Here is a 24,847-nt window from a genome sequence, read left to right as displayed (position 1 = left end):
TTCGCACACCAGCCATGGTTATTGGCTCAGGTGCTGCTGCTACGACAGGTATTTGTTCAATCACTGGTGGTTGATTCCTGTTTTCATCAGCATTTCCAACTCCACTTCTTGTTCTCACCATTTTTGATGTACACACCGAATAAGGTGAAATTAGATCCTCATTCACGATAGATATTCAAATCATCCTTATCACTCCGAAATGTTTACATGCTAGTTCTAATATCGTAGATGTACGCTTAGAATCCTACACACATAAGGTTTCTAGATCTGGTCGGCATAGATCCGAACAAATAATATCATATATGGCAACATATAACATTTAGCACATAAAAGCATTTTAGGCAACCTTCCTAAAATAAACTAGTGCTCGTGTCTAAAACATAACAGACACATATCTCAAAATTTCACTTAGCATTCTAAGTTTAAGTCTAGAAATCCTACAAATTCCTAGTTTGCTTAAACTAATGCTCTGATACCAACTGTGACATCCCCAAAATCTCGGCCAGAAAAGACCGATTTTCATTTATGCTTTTAAAATAATTTCAGAGTAAATCCTTTTGATTTAAAAGAGTTGCGAAATTTGTTCCCAAAAACAAAACGTGATAAAATAATATTTACCAAAGCATTTCATAAAGAAATGTATTTTCATTATATAATCAAAACTCGGGATGTCATGTTCCGATACAGACCATAAAGCATAAACAATAACATTACAAGTCATTCAACAAATATATACATATACAGACTTGTAAAAAAAATAACTTGATGGTTCATCCATCCTATGCCCTTGCGCCACTTCCTGTAATACAAATAAACTGAGTGGATCAGGCTTGGGAGCCTGGTGAGCATATAGGGTTTTCAACCCACAATAAATAATCATATTTAACTTTCACCAACCAACAATAACCCAATTACCCATTCCCGTTATTCTCACTTTATGTCCCTAAGACAACTAACATAAGGGACCTAGTCTAAGAATATTTCATCGGGGCGACAACACATGCTTCGGGGTTCCTCAGCAATATAAGTCAAATAAGGCAACCATGAGGGGGATGGAATACAGCGAATGAACACCCAAGTTCATTAACACCTACAGGTTATGAGCCTACTAGCGTTCCACTGGACTGTCTAGAAAAGTCCGTGGTCGTCATCTAAATTCCGTTAGATGACTGGATCAAAACAACATCGAGGCCTCTCATCTGTTTATTACACACCAACTATCTACCCATGTTCTACCCGACATATTAGTAGATAAAAATACATATTTTTATACATAGTTTAAAACCTGTATAGCATTTTCATTCAATACATATTCCACATAACAGATGAGACACACCCACATAACACGTATTTCATAGAGAATAAATCAGATCTATGAGGTAGAAGAAAGTGAATGTACATTCACACGTATAACAACAAAGTATACACATAACACGTATTTTATATATAATACTTCATAATTATGCATTAGAAGAAAGTAACCACACACTCACATGATCAGAAGATGATCGGACAGCACTACGGCTTGTAGAAGTAGTATTCTTCGGCAGATCTGGAAGATCTTCACAAAAACCGGACTCCTCGCAGGCAGAGCTTCGGCTCAGGAATCTTACTTCTCGGGATCTTCGGGACCTCGGGACTTGCTTCGGGGCTTCGGGATAATTCTTGCACGAAAAACGATGCAAAAACGCGAGAAAAAGGGAAGAAATGAGCAATGAACTCGGTTGCCCTCGACCTCCTTTTATAGGGGCTGGAAGTTCGAATTATGTTGGGCGTAATATGAAATTACGCTGGGCGTAATGACGATAAGGTCGCTCACTCCCCCCAAGGATAATATCGGTTAATATATATTTAAATTAAATATCGAAAATATTTAATAAATTTCAAAAATTCATATCTTCCTCATACGAACACCGTTTTCGACGTTCTTTATATCCACGCGTAGGTGAGACTACGATCTACAAGTTTTATTTAGACTCCGTCGGCTAATTTTGACTTTATTTTTATTATTTATTTTTAGTAGGCCGGGACAGGAAAACTCCGTTATAAAATCATAACTTCTTCATCCGACGTCCGTTTTCGCCTATCTTTTTATCGTTTTACTCCTATTAAAGAGACCTTCGATTCTTGTTTAGATTGTTTCGGCTAAAAACCGCTCGATCTCAAATCGAGTATTCGGGTTGCATACTGCTAAGTCGAAACTTCGAAAAATCATAACTTTCTCATACGAAGTCAGATTTTGGCGTTCTTTTTATGCACGCTCTTGGTTTAACGAACTCTACGACTTTCATTTAGATCACTAAGGCTAAATATCACTCTAACGTAAATTTCACTTTTTACGTCATTCAGCGTTGCCGGTTCTGTCGCGAAACTTCGACAGGTCATAACTTCTTCGTTATAACTCGGATTTCGGCATTCTTTATATCTACGAAATCCTTGTTTCGACCACTACATCTTTATGAAAAGATATCGGGCTTATCTCATACTTTAATTTTGATGCTTAGTTTTATCATTTATTAATTATATCTTTATAATTAAGTAATAAGCACACAAATACACATAATTCACATAATACTCAAATATTTCATCATTAATACTTCAAAAAGAGTTACAAGGGTTAACCTAGACTATCACATCAACGAAAATGCCTAGCCTGGAAACGCGGGCGTTACACTTGGGCTACATACAGATCTGATGCTTTCAATAGTACGGGCCCAATACTACCTTCCATACCAACCTATAGTCACCCCAAGTCCTCCTCCTAAGATTCCAATTCACAAGTACTCTATCTCTCATGGATATTAGGCTAATCTCTCAGTAGACTCCTCATATACTCATCTAGATATCTCTCATGGATTAACCCTCGACTTAGAACTCTTTTTAAGTGATTCCTGCTAGATACTCCTACTCAACACATACTTAAGGCAACCACAGATAACACAAATTCCTAGGCTAAGGCATCACAAATCAGAAAAATCTAGCCCTAATTATGAAATATCTAGCCTATCCTCTAGCATGCATCCCTAACATCTCATAAATATCTCATAACACAAATAAGTAAAGGTATTTTGGGAAATCACCGTTCGGGCTCTGGCTGATTGTACACACTGCTCCAACTCGTTTTTTCTTAAAACTCTTACTCGTTTTTAAAAAACTGATTTCTTTTGAATATTTTCCACAAATCCTCAGTTTGAGTCAACACACACCTGAAGGTATATCCAAATCCCTCAAACCAACCCTCTTATACCAACTTGTAACACCGTAAATTTTCAAACAAAATTTTCATTTTAAAAATCACGTATTCTCATGACATAGTTCACAAAACCCAAATGACAAAGTTTTCAAAAACACATATTCAAAAAATGTTTTAAACATAATTTAGGATCCACAAAATGTAACTCCGCCTCGTGTGTACAATCAAGTCGGCGCCTTCCCGTGATCCTGAGAAGTACCTGAAACACATAATACATAACACGGTAAGAACAAAGCTTAGTGAGTCCCCAAAATACCACACATATCTCATTAGCCTCTCATGGCTAAGCTCAAATGAGACCCTTCGGTCAATGTGTCTCAGTCTGAGCCTCTGGTCCCACAACGCGACTGGACCCTCTGGTCCTAACTTAGTAAGCTCAGAATAATACACAACATAAATCACAAAGACATAATGCAGGATATCACAATACTCAATATAAGCACATAAGACCCTCTCGTCACACAAAGATTACCACTCTAGGTAAGTATAGTGAGAAGACTCACCTCGTAAGCAAGCAAGGAACTAAATACCCCTCGAACAGTCTAAACCACGCCTACATGTAATAAACATCTCTAATTAACACTTAAAGATCACAACTCTAAATAAACTCATGTTAATCCCTCTTTAACTTCTGGGATGGGTAAAAGACCATTTTACCCCTCCATGACCTCCATCCCTCAAGTTTGACCAAACCCTAAAGTCAACAAAAGTCAACACTCGAGTCAACAGTCCATGTTGACCCACCTCGTCGAGTGAATCTGTGCGACTCGTCGAGTCCCTTTGGTTCCTCAGAACCCTCATGAAGGTCCAACTCAACTCGCCAAGTTGACCCGTCCATTCGTCGAGTTACAGTGTGTTCAGACTCATCGGGACAAACTTCAACCGACTCGTTGAGTCAACTCATCGACTTACTGAGTCCCTTAAGTCGAATTCTCATTCAGATGTTTTAAGGTGGTACTGCTACCCCATACTCCAGATCTATCTTCCTAAGGCTCAAGTTTCACGTAATGATGCAAGCTTTACGTGCATGCATGGCATATTAGGCTCATAATGTCAATACAAGCTCCAACAAGGTCTAGATGCACAAGAGCTTGTCTCCTGCTCAATAAAGCTTGGGTCTTTGGACTCACAAGGCTCCCTACAGTCCAGATCTGAGGTTTCAACCTAAAGCCATGCTTAAATCACTTAATGACACAAGATGGATGGGAGAAAACCCTAAAAACTCCCTAAAACAAGATCTCATAAGGAAATGATCAAGTTAACATCTTTTTACCTCCAACTGAAGCAAATCTCTGAGGAATCTCTGGATCCAAAAGCCTCCTCTTGATCCAAGCTTGATGTTCCCCACTTCTCCTCCAAAAGATCACAAAAATGCCCAAGATTAACTCTCTTTTGTCTCTTAGCTCACTGTAGGTGATTAGGGTTTAACACAGGGGAGTTGGTTGGCTGGTGAGGTAGAAATGAGAGCATAAGGCCCTTTAAATATGACACAAACTCGGGGATATAGGGTTTCCTCACACAGAGCCAACTCGGCGAGTCGGCTCTACGACTCGTCGAGTTAGTCAGTAAACCAACATGACCAATCCGACTCTACTCGACGAGTCGGGCATATAACTTGTCGAGTCACTCATTCAATCGCAAACAAAAAAAATCGGGACGTTACAATTCTACATGAACTTGGCGATTAGAGAGGTAACTCGACGAGTTGGTTAGGATTTTCCCGACATTCTGGACACTGCATGGACTTGACGAGTTGTCTGAAAACTCGGCGAGTCGACCAGGATTTTCATGATTTCTTGAGTTCTAAAGGAACTCAATGATTCAGTGAACTACACTCGACGAGTTGGGTCAACATGGACTGTTGACCTTGACCGTTGACTTTGACTTTGACCAAAGGTTGACCAGTTTGACTTCTAGGGGTATTTTAGTAATTTGGGAATTTATAGAAGTGGATCATTGGTAGATGTAGGTGATTTAGTTTGGAGATGTATTAGGGGAGTTTGACATTATCATCATGAGCCACTTGTGAGGTGAGTTGTCCTCGCTATACAAAGAGGGTCGAAGGCACCAATGTCGGCCCTTTATTTGGATTGTTATCCTGGTTATTGCATGATGATATGCTTAGTGACCTGTTACGTTGGTATCCTGGTATATAGGATAATGTTATGTTGGTGACTGGTTAGGTCGGTATCCTGGTATATAGGATGATGCTATGTTAGTGAACGGTTAGGTCGCTATCCTGGTATATAGGATGATGCTATGTTAGTGATATGTTAGATCTATATGAATATTTATACATGCTAGCTAGTGTATTATATTTATGTTCACATGATTGTTTGATTGGAGGTTGGGTTGAGGCAGTCATGGTTTGTGCTTGCGCCAACATACCTAAGGTGGACCAGATAGACTGCCGACCCGATTAGGGCGTACTAGTCAGGCTGAAGGCCCTGCGAGCGGTCCGGATAGGTTGAAGGCCCTGAGTGGCGGTCCCGATGTGCCAATGGCTCAGAGAACGGTCCAGGTAGATTGGTTGCCCTACGAGGCGGTCCAGTCAGACTGATGGCTCATTATGCATGTTGTTTGTTTATATGATATGGTTATGGTTTTTATGGTGTTGGTATTTTGGGGAACTCACTAAGCTTCGGGCTTACAGTTGTTGATTATGTTTCAGTTAATTCTGATGATCGCGGGAAGGCGAAGGCGTGAGCATGCACCTCCTTATATTTTTATGATTTGATTATGGGAAACTCTGACATGAAATCATTTTGAAAACAAATTTGTAATAATTATTGGTTTTTGAATGATTTAAAAAGTTTTAAATTGGCATGGTTTTTATGGGTGTTACAGGACGGTAATCACATTCTCTCTCCTAGGGTTTGGTGATTTTTAAATAAACCTAACTTGTGTTAAATCCTTTTGTTTATTTTTTGGTGTTGTGGGTCTGATTCCAATAGAGGGGTACTCTTTTGGATCATTCATCTTTGAGACAACATGGAATGTATGAGATCACAAGCAAGTGAAACTGAGGTTGTCAATCCTTTACTTTAGTTATTTTTCAAAGTAGGTTGCTATAACTAGTAAACATAGATCTTAGGATGCATGTGCACTTAGGTATATCTTTTTATAATCCCTCTACCTATGAGTTGTATACTTGATGCTTTAAATCCTTAACAGTTGGAGACTTATCAGAGAATATGACTTAAGAATCATCAGAAATGTGAGTAGTTGGCTTAATAGATAATAACTGATTACGTACGTTGAACAAAAAGTTTCACTTTAAGGAGTTACAATATACAAAAAATGACCAATCATATATAATGATACATTTTTTTACCCTAAAAAATATGGATGAAAGTGGGTCCAAACATGACCCAAATGGACCCGGAACCGAAAACTAGCTAACGGGATTTTGTATGACAAGAAAGAGGAAAGGTATATAGGAATCAATTTTGGGTATGGTACCGGATAAAGTGTGTCCAAAACTGAAAAACCCGGAAACATCAAAGTGGGTCGGGTGGAATCAGGTAAAACGGGTATAGAACCTGAAATTTGGTAAAATCAAAATTATTTGGTGATTACTTAGTGGGTTGAACTTTGAAAATTTCTAGTTTTGAGATTGTAATGTCCCAAAACAATCATAGTAAATTTTTCTTCATTATTAGACGAATAAAAGGAGTTTCCAAATAACCATGAGTCATCAAAACATTGTCTCACACGACATCATAAAAATCAGAGTATCCAAACATACACGCACTCAAATCATAAAACTACTCGATCATGTGTACAATCATGCATTTACCTTGACCCGATCCTCAAAAGTACCTAAAACATTTAAATCCACAACTGTAAGCCAAAGCTTAGCGAGTTTTCCCAAAATACACCACACAACAATACACATACAATGTATGCTCACCACGCCTACAACACAAGGCCAAACAACCATCCGGATCCTACAACATCCAAGTTGGGATGATCCCCTTGGGTCTACGATATAAACTAGACCGCTCGGGTATCTTGGCCTACAACACAAAGTAGGACCGCCTCAGCCTAATAACAAAATATTCAAATATTCAAATAACAAAAAAAAAATATGCAATCATAACATATCTAACAGTCTAATAGATCACTACAACATTCCAACATTCTAACATACAAAGGATATATCGCTATACAAAGTTTAGTAAGAAGTACTCACCTCACAGATGAAAGCAGAAATCTCTACAACTCCTCTCATAGAGAAAACCGATACCACACCCACTTAACCAAATAAGGATACGTACTTAATCTAAGAACTGAACCTTAAAGTTTGACCTCAATTCAAACCTGGTCAAAACGTCAACGGTCAAAAAGCCAACACTGTGGCCACGTCGTGGTGGCTAAACACTAAAACAATCATGAATCTTCTCGCCGCCGCATCGTGACAGTAACCTTTCTACGTCGTGATAATGACCTAACCAATTTAATTCATTAAGCTCTTAATCCTTATTTTCAAAGCTCTAAATCTCATATCTAGATCGGTTTTGGCCATGTCTAGATAAACTTTCCAACTTATCCCTTCTCTAGCCTCTAGAAGCCTAGATCTAAATCCATAACTCAAAAAGGGACCAAACAACCTAGAAATCTCATGCATGGTTGATTTATGAAAAAGATACAAACCTTATGGGATAATAAGTTCTAAGAACTAGCATAGATCATATCTAAGGTCCTAGAGTTGCTTTAAACTCCATGGATTCATTTCCAAAAAACAAAAAAGGACTTAATCACATCACAAACAACTCATGGAGTGGAAAGGTATGAACTTTATACCTTCTAGAATCTAAAGATTGAAGTAGAAGCATCCCCCTAACAATAACAAGTCATCCCACAAGCTTGAATCACCCTCTCTTTCTTCAATGAACCTCGAAAGGTCAAGAACACACACACACACACACACCAGGGTTTCTCTAAAAGGGATGGAATCTGGAGTTGAGAGCAAAACCTAGCAATAATGTTTTTTAAATGGCCCTCAAGACCCGAAATAGGGTTTTTTTCTTTTGCCGCAACCACATTGTGGCCATTGCATCACTACATCGTAGTGATTGAAAATACACATTCCTTTATAGAGAGCTACCACATTGTGGTAAGCTTCATCACCACATACTAGCATCCATAAAAACTCTTAAAATTAGAAAGGTTGGGTCTCGAGGACCATACCTGGAAGTAGATGTTACAATTCTCCCCCACTTGAATTAGATTTCTTCATCGAAACCTGCAGTAACAAACAAGTATGGGTAGTGCTCGTGCATCCTCGTATCAGGTTCCTAATTCCACTCTAAACCCATTCGATGTTGCCGCTACACCTTAACCAAAGGAACTACCTTGTTGTGAAAGGCATTCATCTTTCTATCCAAGATAGCTACCAATCTCTCTACATATCTCAGACTCTCATCAACCTTAATATCGTCCAATGGTACCACAGATACATTATCTAATAAGCACATCCAAAGCTGAGAGACATGGAAAGTTTTATGGGTCTGCCTAAGCTCTTCCGATATATCTAATTGGTAGGCTATCGTACCCAACCTAGCCACAACTCGGAATGGCCCAAAAAATCTGGGCCCCAGCTTGCCCAACTTCCTAAAGTGAATAACACCCTTCCAAGGCGACACGTTCAGCAATACCATATCCCTAAAATGAAACTCAAAATCAGATCGTCGTTAATTAGCATAACTCTTCTATCTACTCTACGTCGTCTGCATCCTCTGTCTGACCTACTGAATGAGCTTCGTCGTCTTGAGAATTACATCAGTGCTCCTCATGACCCTCTGCCCAAAATCTCCCCAGAATACTAGGTTCTAACACCTCCTTCCATAAAGAAGCTCATAAGGAGGTGCACGAATGCTAGAATGATAACTGTTTTTGTACGAAAAGTCGGCCAAAGTGAGGTACGTGTCCTAGCTCCCGCCAAAATTGATGATGCAGGATCTCAACATATCCTCGAGCATCTGAATAGTCCACTCATTCTTCCAATTTGTTTATGGATTATATGCAGTACTAAAATTCAACCGAGTACCCAACTCATCATGGAACCTCTTCCAAAACCTGGAAGTGAATCGTACATCTCGATCAGATATGATAGAAATAGGCACACCATGGTGAGAAATAATCTCTCTCACATAGATGTCGGCCAATTTTTCAGCCAATGAACTTTCCTGAATAGCAAGGAAGTGGGCACTCTTTGTCAGACGGTTGAAAATCACCCAAATAACATCAAACCCCTTGGTCATCCTTGGCTGTTCAATGATAAAATCCATGGTGATCTGCTCTCATTTCCACACGAGAATATCTAAGGATTGTAACTTTCCGTGAGGTCTTTGATTTTCTTCCTTGACCTTCCGACAAGTTAAACACCTCTTAACAAACCAAGCTATCTCTTTCTTCATGTAATGCCACCAATAGCTAAGTCTCAAGTCATGATACATTTTTATCGTGCTAGGGTGAATCGAGAACTTGGACTTGTGCACCTCCTCTAACAATGTATAACGAACCTAACCAGAAATTGGAACCCAAACCTATCCACACCAATTCAATAGTCCCTGACTGTCGGTGATAAAGGTAGTAATATGACCTTGGTCTTCTCTTTCTTCCAGTTTTCCTTCTTGATCCGCTCTATTTGAGCGTCACTGATCATATCCGGAAATGCTGAAATGACGGTCATCCTCAAACATAAGTCCTGAACAGGAATACTAGTTGTCTTGCGACTTAAAGCATCTTCAACCACATTGGCCTTCTCCGGATGTTACAAGATCTCACCGTCATAATCCTTCACCACATCGAGCCACCTACGCTGCGACTTAAAGCATCTTCGACCACATTGGACTTAAAGCATCTTCGACCACGAATTCATAATGACCATATCGAGTCGGAAAGGCCATCTTCTCAATGTCCCCCTCTCTGACCCTCATATTTTTATACCCCGATCTCAAATCAATATTGGAGAACTAATACGCGCCCTATACTTGATCAAAAAGATCAGTAATCCCCGGGAGTGGATAACAGTTCTTTACTGTCAACTTGATCAACTCCCGATAATCAATACACATACCATGCAACCCATCCTTATTATCACAAATAAGATTGGTGCTCCCCAAGGGGAGATACTCGGGCGGACAAACTCCTTGCCTAGCAGCTCCTAAAGCTGCAAGAACAACTCTTGCATCTCAGGCGGTGCGAGACGATATGGCGCCTTAGCGATTTGAGATGCCCTAGGGATCAAATCGATCCTAAACTTAACTTGTCTCACAGGAGGTACACCAGGTAAATTCTATGGAAACACATTGAGAAACTCTCGAACCATAGAAACATCAGCAATGGAATGTCCCCTCGCATCTCTAGTATCAGTCATATAATCAAGGTATTGAGTACAACCCTGCTACAAATATTTTCTTGGCCCTTGTGGTAGAACAGAAAGCCGAACAAACCCTGGTACCCTCTCTGTAGACATTCAGTTCTCCCCAATTTGGAGTATGCCCCATCTTTAACTGCTACTCACAATCGATTAGAGCCCCGAACCGACCCAACCAATCTATACCCACAATCATACATACATTTCCTATCGCTATAGGGACCAGGTCTATCGGAAATTGCACCCTGGAAATCTCTGACACATAGTCGTGGAAAATGCTCAAAGAGGAAACCTTGTGTTCATTGGCGATGGAAACTTGCAACAGACACTCCAATACTCAAAGAGCTATGTCAAAAATCCTATTAAAGGAAAGTGATATAAAGAACTTACTCACACCTGAATCGATCAACATTATAGCACGCAAAGAGTTAACTAGGAATGTACCTAAGCAAATCATAAACATAAGCATGCAATTCAAAATAAGAGCTAACATAAGCATATATAGATACATACCAATAACGACGTTAGGTGTCATCATGGCCTCTTCTGCTGTCAACTGATAAGCATAACCCCTAGCCTTCGGAGCCTCAGCTCTCCCCTGGCCGCCATCTGTGATCCTTAAATTCATAAAGGTTGGTGTATGCACTGGCCTATCAATCAAGGGAAACTTGTACTTCACATAGCCAACCTAATCATAATGATAACAAACCCTTGTAACCTGTTGTTGTTATAACTGCTATAAATCCCGCACATAATGGCTCTGCTTGCCATACCAATGACATCTCATCGTTGACCGACATAAAACCTCGTACACCTTGCCACATTTACTGCAAGTGCAGCCCTTTTGGCTTCTAGATCGTGAATCATCAGGCCTGAACCACTTAGATGCTAGTTGGGTCTAGACTGGGTTCTGCCTCTTCTACCTCCTCTGAGTCTTCAACTCGATATATCTCCTATGGGAGTGGGACTACAGTTTTGCTAGGGTCTGTTATTGGGCAGTCATTACAAACTCTTTGATCTTCATCTTGAGCATGCTCAAGTATCATGACATCTATACCTGCTCCGAAGCAACATACTCAGGGAAAAAAGGCTCTCTCTATAAACATCTTGGTGATCTTCGTCACCAATTATACCGTCTGCTTGAGCGATAGATACTCCTGAGCCAACCTCTATCTCTCTATTTCTATATCTCTCTCTCTCTCTTTCTCTCTCTCTCTCTCTATATATATATATATATATATATATATATATATATGTGTGTGTGTGTGTGTGTGTGTGTGTGTATATATATATATATATATATATATATATATATATATATATATATATATATATAGTACCACACACGCCTAGCCAAATAAGGATACATCCTCAATCTAAGACCTGAACCCTAAAGTTTGACCTCAAGTAAAACTTGGTCAAAAAGTCAAAGGTCAGAAGTCAACAGTCTAGTCACCATGTCATTGCCAACACCATGGACACAAAGTGGAGGCTAAATTCCAAAACTATCACTAATCCCTTTGTCGCGACAATGTGGAAACAAACTTGCCACGTCATGGTTACGTCTTGACCAACATAATTCATTAATCTCTTAATCCTTATTTCGAGAACTCCGAAGCTCAAATCTGGATTGATTTAGGCTATGTATGGATAAAGTTTTCAACTTTATCCCTTCTCTAGCCTCTATAAGCTTGGATCTAAAACCCTAACTCTAAAAGGGACCAAGTAACCTAGAAAGATCAGGCATGGTTGATTTATGATAAAGATACAAACTTTATGGGACCATAAGGTCCAAGAACTAGCATAGATCTTATCCAAGGTGTTGGAGTTGCTTCAAACTCCAAGAATTCATTTCCAAAAACCAAAAATGTACTTACTCACATCATAAGCAACTCATGGAGTGGAAATTTCTAAACTTTATACCTTCTGGAGTCTAAGTATTGAAGTAAAAGCAGCCCCTAACAACAAAAAGTCACCTTACATGCTTGATTCATCCTCTCATTCTTCAATGAACCTTGAAAGGTCTAGAACACTCACTTTTTCACCAAGAATACACATAAACACACACACACACACTCTAGGGTAGGGATGAGCATATGACCCGTTGGACCGGACCGGACCGGAAAAAAACCGGGACCGGACCCCGACCAGACCGGATATTCAGATTAATGGGCCAGTTTTCGGGTTTTGTTTTTACCACTATTCGGACTTCGGGTTTGGACCGGACCGTACCCGGAATACGGGTTTTAACCCGGACCGGACCGAAAAACTTTTTCACCTTAATTTCTTTTGTACATATTTTAGAATATATAAATAATAATATTGACTTATTAGTTAATGCTATAAAGTTTTTATTAAATTATAAATTATTGCTACAAAAAAAGAATATATCTAATGTGATTGCGTATTAAAATTAAGTACCACATGTCTCACCAAATTGAATATTCCGTAATGTATCTATCGTAATATTATTTATTAGGCTTTTTTTTTTCTAAAAACCATGAACATTTATTTACTATTAGTGTTTTTAGAAATTGTGAGGCTTGTCCATAAGAGCGACGACTAAAAAAAAAACCTTTGTGCGGCTCTTTCATAGTTGTGACAATTATTTTTTGGGTTCGGCCCTCCAACTCTCCATCGCATTCCACCATTACAAAAAAAAAACGGTCCAATTCGGTCCAAAACCCGAAACCGGTTTAATACCCGAAATCGGACCGGACCGAACCCGGACCCGATACATACAAAAACGGTCCGGTTTTCGGTTAAGGTAATTCATGATTTTCGGTCTTCGGACCGGTCCAGCCCGGGTCTTACCCGTTGCTCATCCCTACTCTAGGGTTTCTCTCAAATGGATGGAAGCTGGAGTTAAGGGCAAACCTTAGCCATAATGTTGTTTAAATAGGGCTCAAGACTCGAAATTAGGGTTTTCATTCTGCTGCCACCACATTGTGGCCATGTCATGGTGATTGAAAACGCGTGTTCCTTTATGGAGCGCTACCACATCGTGGTGAGCTTCATCAGCACGTCGTGACATCTATAAAAACTCTTAAAATTAGAAAGGTTGGGTCTCGAGGGCAATACTTGGAAATAGATGTTACAAATATATCTCGATTTCGAGGGACTGTACATCATTGAATATCAAATGAAAATTATCAAAATTATAGTCTAAATTATGAATAAACTCTAAACTACATTTTGAAAAAAATTGCATGCAAATCCGACTTCAATTGAATTAGATATGCATGTTCTAAAATTTTCATAGAATACAAAAAAAAGTTGAAAAACTAAAAATTTCCAGTTTTGATATCTCGACTTTGGAGGATTGTAAGTCAATAAATATGAAACCTAAAACAACAAAATTATAATCTAAAATAAATTACAAACTCTAAACTACATACTGAAAAAAAAATTGCATGCTAATCTGACTTCTAACAAATTAGATATGTATGTTTTAAAATTTTCATAGAATACAGAAAAAAAATTGAAAAACTGAAAATTTTCAGATTTGATATCTCAACTTTGGGGAACTGTAAATCAATAAATATGAAACCAAAAATGACAAAAGTATAGTCTAAAATTATATAAAAACTCTAAACTACACGTTAGTAGAAATCGCATGCTAATCCGACTTCAAAATAATTAGATATGCATGTTTTAAAATTTTCACTGAATACAAAAAAAAAAAAAAAAAGTTTTCAGCTTTGATATCCGGCTTTTCGGGGATTGTAAGTCAATTTATATGAAACCAATATAAAATTATAGTTTAAAATCATATACAAACTCAAAAATACATGTTGGAAAAAACTGCATGTCAATTCGACTTCAAATGAATGAGATATGTATGTTTTAAACTTTTCACAAAAACTGGTTTTGGCCCCTAAAACCGGTTCCGGATCCTAACACGGGTTCCGATTCTTAAACCCGGTTTGCCCGGACCCAAAGGACTCATACCCGGATGACCCGAAACCAGGATAAAAACATTCTTTAAACCTGGACTGGTTGTAAATATTTCAATTCTAACGGCTCCGATTCCGATCTGATTTTCCGATTTTAAATCTAATTCATATTAAAAATTCATTATACCTTAATATAATTATATATTGCTATTTAAGATTTTAAACAAAATTTACAATTTTATATATAAGTTAGTGCTGTCATTTCAACTTTACGATGTTAATCAGTTTTGTTTTCTCTAAATTTACTCAAATTATTATATTTATGGGTAATTACCAATCTAGCCAAATTAAGGAAGTGATTATCAATGTTTAGCCAAAAATTAGTAAATGTCCAAATATAGCTCACGAAACCGTAGGTTCCTTAAATCATCTACGGTTTCGTATTTTGTATAATTTTTTTTTTCATTTGTAAGCTACAAAACTGTAGGTTTTGGGAAACCTACGGTTTCCTCTCGGTTTAGCTATGGTATCCCAAACTGTAGCCTACGGTTTTGGGGGGAAAATACGTTTTTTTTTTTTTTTTTAATCTACTGTTTTTGGGGTTTCGTCTACTGTTTTGTGAAAAAACCTATGGTTTTAATTTTTTTAAATTTTTTTTTTTAAAATTTTGAATTTTTTTTATAAGATGTACAAATCGACACTGCACAAATTGTGCATTGGACACTTATACACCGTAGGTTTCGTATGAAACCTACGGTTTTATATTTTTTTTTCAATTTTATTCAAAAAAAATTTAACCTCATATACAAAACCTACTCCTAATCACAAACATGGTAAAATTTTGATGAAAATTAGATAAAACATGGTAAAAATGACTAATCTGAAATTTTTTTTATTATATACTATGGGCTAATGGGCCACGAAAAAATAAACGGGCCCGTGAAACAGTAGATCATTAGCATAAAAAAGTACTTTTCGACCTAAAACAGTAATCAACGGTGTTGACAGTAGTCAACTTATAGTTGACTACTATTTTGTTGGCTATTTTTGGCTAAATGGTATTTTTTGGCTACTTTTTAATAAATAATTAAGAAAAAAAAGACTAGATTTGTAATTACCCATCTTGGTATATAATATATTGTCTTGTGTTTGTCATTATTAAATAATAATTCAAAAGCCTACTTATAAACATGACTATTAGTATTAAATAACGTAATATTTTATTCACTTGTCTCAATTGTCTCAACCATCATGTGAAACCCAATATTTAACTTTATTTGTTTATTAATCCAATAGTTTGAGTTAAAATAAATGAATTTGGGTCTCCAAAAAAGTGCTGCTTGTACCCACTTTTATATATTTTAATGGGATAAAGGTTAAAGAATATATCTTTGACTTTGACTTGAATCTTGGGTCTATAAATTATCAATGCTCTCCTTCCCATTCCATTTTCTCCATATCGTTTTGTTCTTAAAAGTATGCATGCAAAGAAAGAAACAAAGAACAAAATGGTTTCCATAAGGTTTCGTATCTTTGTCTTTGCAATCATATTCATGTTACTTAACGGTGTTGCATATTCTCTTCAAGGTAACTTCACTTACTCAAACAATCTTTTCTTTTGAATTCAACTAATTATGATATCCCTTTAGAGTGCTTAAGTTTCGGTTTGAACTTGTGTAGATGCTAAGATGGTGATGGTGGTTGGAGATAAATCTGCAGAAGAAGAAAGGCCCTTGTTGTCCAGACAAGAAAAGGTGAATTTTGCTCACTTAACCATGGAATGCTACATGAACACATGTGTATGGTTTCATTCCAAAATTCGAGTCACCAAAAATGTTATATGGTATATTCTCCTTAAAAAACAAGCACATCGGTTTTAAATGTATCTTTATTGATCAGGACACTAGCAAATTTTTGTGTATGAATTAGTTTTTAAAATCATGGTATTTAGATTGGCCAGATTGTTCTTTCAAAACGTCCAAATATTGTAATTTGCAACAATGAGCACTTTCTTCAAACTCTATAATACAGAAGCTAAGAACCCTATATACTTAGCATATTTGGTTTAATCATGCTTACATCTTATAAAGTATATTACAACTGACTTAGGACATTTATATTTGAATTGTTTTTAGGGTACCCTCTATGCAGTTTCTGCAAGTGTTGGAACATTGGTAAATGGAATGATAAATGGTAGGAGAATGCTGGTGAAGATGGCGGAGGAACAACATATAAATGGTGACGAGATGGTGTCAAAGAAAGCTTCGTCTTCTTCAAGTGGAAACCCTAGAAAAGGTGGTCATAAAATGACCAAGAGAAGCAAGAAGATAGATCATAATGATGATGATCATCATCATGTCAAAATGAGCTCGACTTTCATGGCTCTTAATTCTGATTACCATGTCCCAAGGTCTCATCCACCCAAAAATAACTGACTTCATATAGATAGGGTTAATGATCGTATACATTCAAGAAAGGGGAGCAATTTTGTAGTGCTAGTTTCTTTCTTTCTTTCTTATACCTTTGCTCCATCCTTTTATTTGATCTTGTTGGTAGGCTATATATAGGTAAAACTTGTGGAAATCTCATATAACTGTACGTTACCACACATATATACTACTAGGATTAAGACAGCTAATATTTTTGTTTATATATATCTATTTAATCAATCAATGTATTATTGAGGTTTTGGGTCATTTTGGACACTTTGTACGTTATGATTATCTTTTGCTGATTATTATTTACTTCAGATACTGATATTATTTGTGAGTAACATTAAAAGAGGTGCTATCAATCAAGAAACATAGGTCAAATTCTATTTTTATTTTCTTTTTGAAAAGAAGAGTCCTATTAAAAACACTTCCCCTATGTTTTTTATAAGTTTTTTCTAAAATGAATCTTAAATAAAACCTTATGATGAGCCGTCCACCACACAAACACACAACCAACACAATAAAATAAAAAAATAAAAAAAAAAATAAAAAAAAAAAAGGTCCACTACACAAACACACACCCAACACACATTTTCATATAAGGGCACATTTGATTCGAAGATTGGCAGCAAATGAATGAAATTAGAAAGAAAAGAATTTTAATTCCTTCATGCGTTTGACTGGACTTAGAGACCGAAAGAGATTCCTAAATAAAATAATTTTTTTGTTATATATAGAAAAGTAAATTTATTCTAAAGTTGGATGAAAAACATTCATTTTCATCAAAAAAAAAAGTAACAGAATACATAAGTATTCTTTTACTTATCTGAAAACCAATATCCACCACTACTGCTACCAACCATTAACCGCCACCATTAGCACCACCACCACTATCGCCGCCACCAGCCATCACTAGCCACCACCGCCGTCACTACTACCACCGCTGCCCCCACCACCTCCACCCGCCACCACCACCACACTTTGTATACGTTTTATATCTCATTATTTATACATAATCATATTTCATATCATATCATAACTCATAATATGATAAATACATGGTATAGAAATCGACTTAAGACCATGTTTATTGGGAGGAATCACAACTCATCATGACACTATAACACCGTATAAAAAAAACTATTGATCACAATCGAAGTCGGCGGGCTATGGAAGATCACAAATTCACAACCCAACTTTGACTGACACAACAGTATTGGTCGTTTTATTTTATTTTTTCTTTTAGTTTTCAATTTAAAAAAAATCATGCTTTCTGAATTGTATAAAAAATATATTAAAATTTACTACTTTTTTATTTTTTACAAATAAAATATATATATATATATATATATATATATATATATATATATATATATATATATATATATATATATATGACATTTTCATATAAAATATATTTATAATTGTGTTAGGTTTTTGACAAATGATAAAAAAATAAATAAATAAATAAATAAAATGATCAATTATATATGTAATGGAAAGAATTAAAGAGTCAAGTAAATTGTGTATATGATTTATTACTATATTAGGTGTGAGACCCGGTATTACATGTGTTTATTTAAAATAAAAATTAAATATAAAATTCTAAACATTAAGAACTTTGAATTTATAAGAAAAATGAAAAAAAAAATGTTGAATTATAAAAATTAAAGTGTTTTATTTCTCTTTTAAATTTAAACAAATAATTTAGATAAGTAAATAAAAGAAACTAATAAAACTTTAACTTGGTAATTTTGAAATTTAAAGGAAAGTTCATTAATGAAATTGATATGCATTTATTAATACATTTAATATTATATGAAATTTAATTAAATGGAAAAACCATAAAATGACACGTGGAATAAAATTTAATTTAAAATTACCATAAAATTATGAAAAAACATCATAAAAGGTCCCTGTGGTTTCCCAAAATCTGAAGTTTAGTCCTTGTGGTTTAAAAATGTCATAGATGGTCCCTGTGCTTTCAAAACTTTTGACGATTGATCCTTATTGCTAACTCCGTTAAGTTCTGTCCGTTAACTAAAAGGCATTTTCGTCATTTCACGATCACAAGGACCATTTATGATGTTTTTCTTATTTTTTTAAAAAAAGGGAAATAATATGCAAAGTCTCTCTCTCTCTCTCTTTCTCTCTCTCTCTCTCTCTCTCTCTCTCTCTCTCTCTCCCTCTCGGAAAACACCCTTTTTAAGTACCCCACCCTATTCTTCATATTCTCGTGTCTGTTCACCAACAACCTCCCTTCCCTTATGTCCATCATTTTTCGATCACTCAACAGTTATTCAAGGGAGTTAGTGGGTTTCTTGGTGGAGGTTACTGAGTGAGAAAGAGAATCAAGTGAGAAAGGGGAGAAATTTAGAACCAGAAAATAGAGCAGGGGTTTCCTTCCCCTCCTGACCTCATTGGATTTGGGTATGAACACCACCACAATCCCTAAAATACTAAACATGTTCTGAATTTTGGGTTCTTGAATCGATGTATAGGAAATGAAGGAAGGAGCTTCGTGGTTATTTCTAACCTAGTTGTCGATGGTTAGGTGTTACAATAAGGAGGTGGGGTTTAAGTAAATTGGTACAAACAACAGGGAAAGGAATCATCGTCTTCATCAGGTCAATGAAGAAACAAACGAACAGAAGGAAAAATCGAGAATCTCCGGTGAGGCTGAGAGATCACGAGAAAGGGCGACTGAAACCGATGAAGAAGAAAAGGAGTTGTTGGATTTTCCAACGACCCTTCTCTTGTCTGTTCGTTTCCGGCTAACGCAAAAGGGGAAGGGAAAACTTCGTCCCTCACCTGTTTGAGAAAGAACTAGACAAAATCAGAAGTCGAGTGGGGGTGTGGGACCTCCTCTTCATCAGATTGAAGGAGAAGAAAATGAGAGCAATGACATGGGGTGTTTGGGGGTTGAGCTTCGACGGGAAGGTATCCGTTAGAGGTTGGGATGGAGGCAACAACCTCCTCTTATCTTTGCGTTTTCCAGTGATCAGAGGACCACCCACCTCCGGTGGGTGAGTCTTGACAGTCTAATGAAGAAGAAATGGGGACAACAATAGCAAGTATCGGGGGTGTTTGTGTGGTGCTAAACGAAGAAAAAAAACAGGAGAGAGAGAGAGAGGGGTCCCTTTTGTATATTATTGTATTTTTTATAAAATAAGAGGAATCATCATAAATGGTTCCTGTGGTAGTGAAATGACGAAAATGTCATTTAGTTAATGGACAGAACTTAACGAAGTTAGCAATAAGGACCAATCATCAAAAGTTTTGAAAGCACAGGGACCATCTATGACGTTTTTAAACCACGGGGGCTAAACTTCAGATTTTTGGAAACCACAAAGACCATTTATGATGTTTTTTCTAAAATTACATATGGCAAAATGAATGAGAAGGTGACATATGGCAAAAAGATCCTTATTTATTAGAGTAGGTATGTGATTATATGAGTTGAGACTTTTGGTTTTTTCGTGCCACAGGCGGTAGAACTCCTGAACAGAATCCAACAGGTCTAATGTTATATCTCCTAAATCTACAAATTATATTTAAAAAAAAAAAAAAAAGTTTTGCCACCCAGAACGGACTAGCGGCGTAATTTGTTGCCCGTTTGCCTTGCGTCGATATGTATTGACTTTTTTTTTTATCATCAACTAGTTGTGAGACCCGTATATTATATACGGGTTTGGTAAAACAAAAAATTATATATATGAAGATTTAAACAAAGATTTGTTTAAATTTGAAAATTTTGATTTGAAATTCAAAATTTAAAATTTGAATTTAAAAGGAAACATATTAAATACAATATATAAGTACTAATATTGTAGTTTGTTGACTATTTTTAAATAAGACAATTATTAATTGATGTGTAAATTTGATTGTTAATTAAGAAATGATATAAAATGAGAAAATGACAAGTGGAAAAAAAAACATTTATTTAAAAATACTAAAAAATGACATGTGTCTAACTTAATATAAGAGTGACAAGTGGCAAAAAAAAATCTTCATTTATTAGAATAGATATTAAAAAATTACTTTGTTTAAAAACAAATCATGTATATAAAATTATTGTCTTAAATTATGTCTTGAAAAACTTTATAACTCAATAATAACTTTCAATTTAATCTTTTTTTGCCATTTACACCTTTTTTATACATTGATTTGTAGGAGAGATATATTTGTAAATGAAAAAGCATGGTTCTAAAAAGCATGTCAGGCGCATGTCATGGTGTGTTAAGACGCGAGGGTTGGTATAGTTGTTACGAAAACGTTCAAGACGGGTTTGTTACGAATGGCGCACAAATAACATGTCCAGACGTGCCTTATCAACTTATTGCCTGAGTTTTTTTTCAAGGCATGACCATATGTATTTTTTTCTGATTAGGTATAAAAAATTATTTTTTAATTATTATATGATAATATAATACTTTTCAAAACTTGATATAATTTATATAATTCTATAATTTTATAATTTATCTTTTTAATGTATATAAAATTATTACATCTTAGAAAACATCATGGTTTAAACTAGGGGTGTTCAAAACCGGATATCCGAAAATTCGGATAGTTGATTTTTGATATCCGAATCTGTATCCGAAATTTCGGATATCCGAAAATTCGGATACGGATTCGGATATTAAACCGGATATCCGAATTTCATTAGTTTTAAATAAATAAAATAAACTCTCCAAAAACAAGAACGTTTCCATGCATTTGTTAGATATAGTAATATTTCATTTGGTCCGGCTAAATGCAAGATACCTCACGATACCTAAAGATCTTGAAAAATCAAACTCAAATTACTAAAATCAACAAAAAAATGTAACATTTATATCATCCATACTTTGCGTACCAAGTAAAAGTGTTAATAATTTGTCTTTTTGAATTTCAAATAAAAAAACTAAATGCATTAAAACTATTTTTAATAATTTTTATATTATATATTTCGGATTTCGGATATCCAAAATATCCGAAAATTTCACATTTTAATATTCGTATCCGAATCCGAAAATCCGGATATCCGAATTTCGGGTATCCGAAATTTCGGATATCCGATTTTTCGGATATTTTCGGATCGGATTTTTCGGATCGGATGTTCGGATGCGGATATTTTTGAACACCCCTAGTTTAAACTTGACTTTACAGTCAAGTTCACACCTCTCATCATTTAGTATTTTAGAAAAAGAGTTAAGAAGGAATGGATGTGGAATTCTTATTTTATATAATTAAAAAATTGTAGATAAATAGAAAAAAAAAATTGTAAAAATATGACAAACAAATCGTTTTGGACTACATACAAATTGATTTATTTTTTGGATTAAATTAAAAGAAAATAAATACCCACACTGACCATTTTTTACAGCGTTTTTTAAGAAAAAAACTTAAATTTTGCACAATTTTCTTGATTTTTGCTAATTGGTCCACTGATTCCTTTAATGTGATAAACTGGCCACTAATCTATCCAACTCTTTCCATGAACTCCCATTTTCACTTGTTGCTTGCTTTGCCGCACTCCCAAATTCCTTCGCTCGCTCTCTCTCCACTCGGGTCTTCTCACTCAATGATTTACTAAACAACTCGGCTAACTCGCCCGAGTCAGGAACAGTATCCGGTCCCTCACTCGCTCTGATTCCCACTTTCAACTCGTGCAACAGCGTCGCGTTGGAGAACTGGTCAGCGCTCATCGGCCACGTCAGCATTAAAACCCCCGCCGCCACCGCTTCCATGATCGAGTTCCAACCGCAGTGAGTCAAGAACGCACTTACCGAGTCATGACTCAGTATAGCCACCTGCGGCGCCCACCCTCTAACAACAACACCCCTACCGGCCACACGTTCCTCGAATCCAGCCGGAATCTTGCCGTATTTTCCTGTCACGTGTCCGGCGGTGGGTTCTTTCACCGACCATACGAAGTTTACGAGGCTTTTCTCTAAACCCAGTGCCACCACCTCCATCTGTTCGTTGGTCAACACCGCTTGACTTCCGAAACAGACATACACCACCGACTGAGATGCACACGTGTCGAGCCATGATAAGACGTCCTTTGAGCTGGACCCACCTCTGCTGATTGTACTATTGCTAGGAGGGAGTAAAGGCCCAACGGCGAACACACGATCATGGCGGAGCTCTTCCTTAAGGTGGTCAACATAAACTCGTTCCAACTCGGAGAACGAATTGATGACGATTCCCCAGCTCGCCATGTTAGCGGATAAGCCATCTTTGATGAATTCCGAAGTTGGGTCTCCTTCCACGTAGCTTCGATAAATCGGGGACAGCTGCCACCAAGGGTATTCCGGGGAATTCGGGATTTTGGGAAATCTTATCATCTCGTTTTCGTTTTGTGGTTCAGCCCTTTTGGGTGGGTAGCGCCACAAGGAAAAGATGACGGAAAGAGCTAACGCACCAGACGGAGAGAAGGTGTAACGGCGAATGCCAAGCTGGCATGCGAGGTGATGAGTCCATCCAAGAAACATGTCGGAGACGATGGCTACCGGCGGGGTAGGGTGATTGTGGAACCAATCGAGAAGGGGGGTGTGTAGATCGCCTAGGGCCACCATCATGGACTTGAAGCCACCGGCGGGTAGGTCTTTGACATTTTCGATGCCGGAAGGAATGGAGGGGTGTGGTGGGAATGGGAGGACGAGGGTGGTGATGGTAGTTGGATGGGCGGAGAGGAGAGAGGATAAAACAGGGAGATTGTTGGGAGTGACGAGAATTGTGATGAATACGCCTCGGATGGCTAGTTGATGGGTGAGATCAAGAAGAGATAGCATATGTCCCTGGGCTGGGTAAGGGAAAACCAGGATGTGGGAGCCAGGATCGATGCCGGCTATCGGAATCGGCATAGTTGATCGCCGGTGGTATGTGTGTGGCGGATGTGCGACAGTCTGGGGATTAGATCATGAGATTGGTAACTTCTCGTATCTCGATGAAAACTAGGTTAAGGCTGATCTACACCGTTCCCTTATATCATTATACTAAGTTACAGGTTTGGTCCCTTTGATAACACGCATCTACACTTTTAATCAAATTTAATTTTTGACGTCGCTTAACTTAATTTCTAAAACGTGAGAGTCGTGGTTCTTAAAACTTGGAAATATCGAATTTTAGTCGGAGATTTAAATTCTAAATTTGTTAAACTTTAAAATATTAAAAAATTATTTATATTATAATAAAGCGGATAAATACAAGGAATATCAAAGGGTGGAACATGAACAGTATTAGAGGGCGGGAACCAAACGTGAAAACAAAAAAGTATAAAACCATTTTAATTTGATTCAAGGATATGACCTCAAAATTTTAACAAAATAATTAAGATGAAATATCTGTGCATCACTTATCAAAGTGGAACTCCCCGACTTTTTGTTTTTTTTTAAGTCTCAGACAATTTCCTCTAAACTAATTTTTTCAGAAATTTCTTTGGAAATGCAAAACTAAAAACCCGATAATGTGAACACTAGACATAAAGATGTAAGTGAGTTAAAGTACTTAGGGCCATTGGATTTCGCCATTAAATAATATCATAACAAAATAGTTTAATATAATTAATACAATACTAGTCAATCATCTAATAATTTCTATTGATATTGAACTTTTTCAAAGTGTTCATGTAACATCCTATGTTTCAAATTCAAACTATTTTTTTAAACACAAATATAGCATTCATTTTCCATAAAGATAAAATATCAAGAATTAATGTCACAAAACCATTTATGTATTTGAAACATCGTGAATCAAAACATAATCATTAGTGATGCATGTACAATACAATCAAATTGGAGTCTTTCCTCGATCAAAAAACATTAACACTCCGTTCCCAAATTCAACTTAACGAGAGAAAGGAAAGGAAATAGGTGGAAATGAAAGAAATTGGTGT

The 24,847-nt window shown here is 36.6% G+C and overlaps 2 protein-coding genes across 2 annotated transcripts; one reads left to right on the top strand and one right to left on the bottom strand.

Annotated features, from left to right (window-relative positions):
- Positions 1-15,991: 15,991 nt before the first annotated feature.
- LOC122195820 (uncharacterized) lies at positions 15,992-17,512 on the top strand. Its single transcript, XM_042897993.1, has 3 exons — positions 15,992-16,120; positions 16,214-16,287; positions 16,669-17,512. The coding sequence occupies exons 1-3, from the start codon at positions 16,012-16,014 to the stop codon at positions 16,966-16,968; spliced, it is 483 nt and encodes a 160-aa protein (XP_042753927.1). The 5' UTR covers positions 15,992-16,011; the 3' UTR covers positions 16,969-17,512.
- Positions 17,513-22,253: 4,741 nt separating this feature from the next.
- On the bottom strand, positions 22,254-24,040 carry LOC111915712 (UDP-glycosyltransferase 89B2). The gene has a single exon (XM_023911346.3). The coding sequence runs from the start codon at positions 23,814-23,816 to the stop codon at positions 22,404-22,406; it is 1,413 nt and encodes a 470-aa protein (XP_023767114.1). The 5' UTR covers positions 23,817-24,040; the 3' UTR covers positions 22,254-22,403.
- Positions 24,041-24,847: the final 807 nt, after the last annotated feature.

Source organism: Lactuca sativa, chromosome 1 (genome assembly GCF_002870075.4).
Source record: "Lactuca sativa cultivar Salinas chromosome 1, Lsat_Salinas_v11, whole genome shotgun sequence".
NCBI lineage: Eukaryota > Viridiplantae > Streptophyta > Magnoliopsida > Asterales > Asteraceae > Lactuca > Lactuca sativa.
This window is presented reverse-complemented; position numbering and strand designations above follow the sequence as displayed.

Excerpts from the sequence above, each read along its gene's own strand:
- LOC122195820 (XM_042897993.1), top strand. The coding sequence starts at position 16,012 with ATGCATGCAAAGAAAGAAACAAAGAACAAAATGGTTTCCATAAGGTTT. Across the intron at positions 16,121-16,213 it reads TGTTGCATATTCTCTTCAAG|ATGCTAAGATGGTGATGGTG; the intron begins GTAACTTCACTT and ends GAACTTGTGTAG. Across the intron at positions 16,288-16,668 it reads TGTTGTCCAGACAAGAAAAG|GGTACCCTCTATGCAGTTTC; the intron begins GTGAATTTTGCT and ends AATTGTTTTTAG.
- LOC111915712 (XM_023911346.3), bottom strand. The coding sequence starts at position 23,816 with ATGCCGATTCCGATAGCCGGCATCGATCCTGGCTCCCACATCCTGGTT.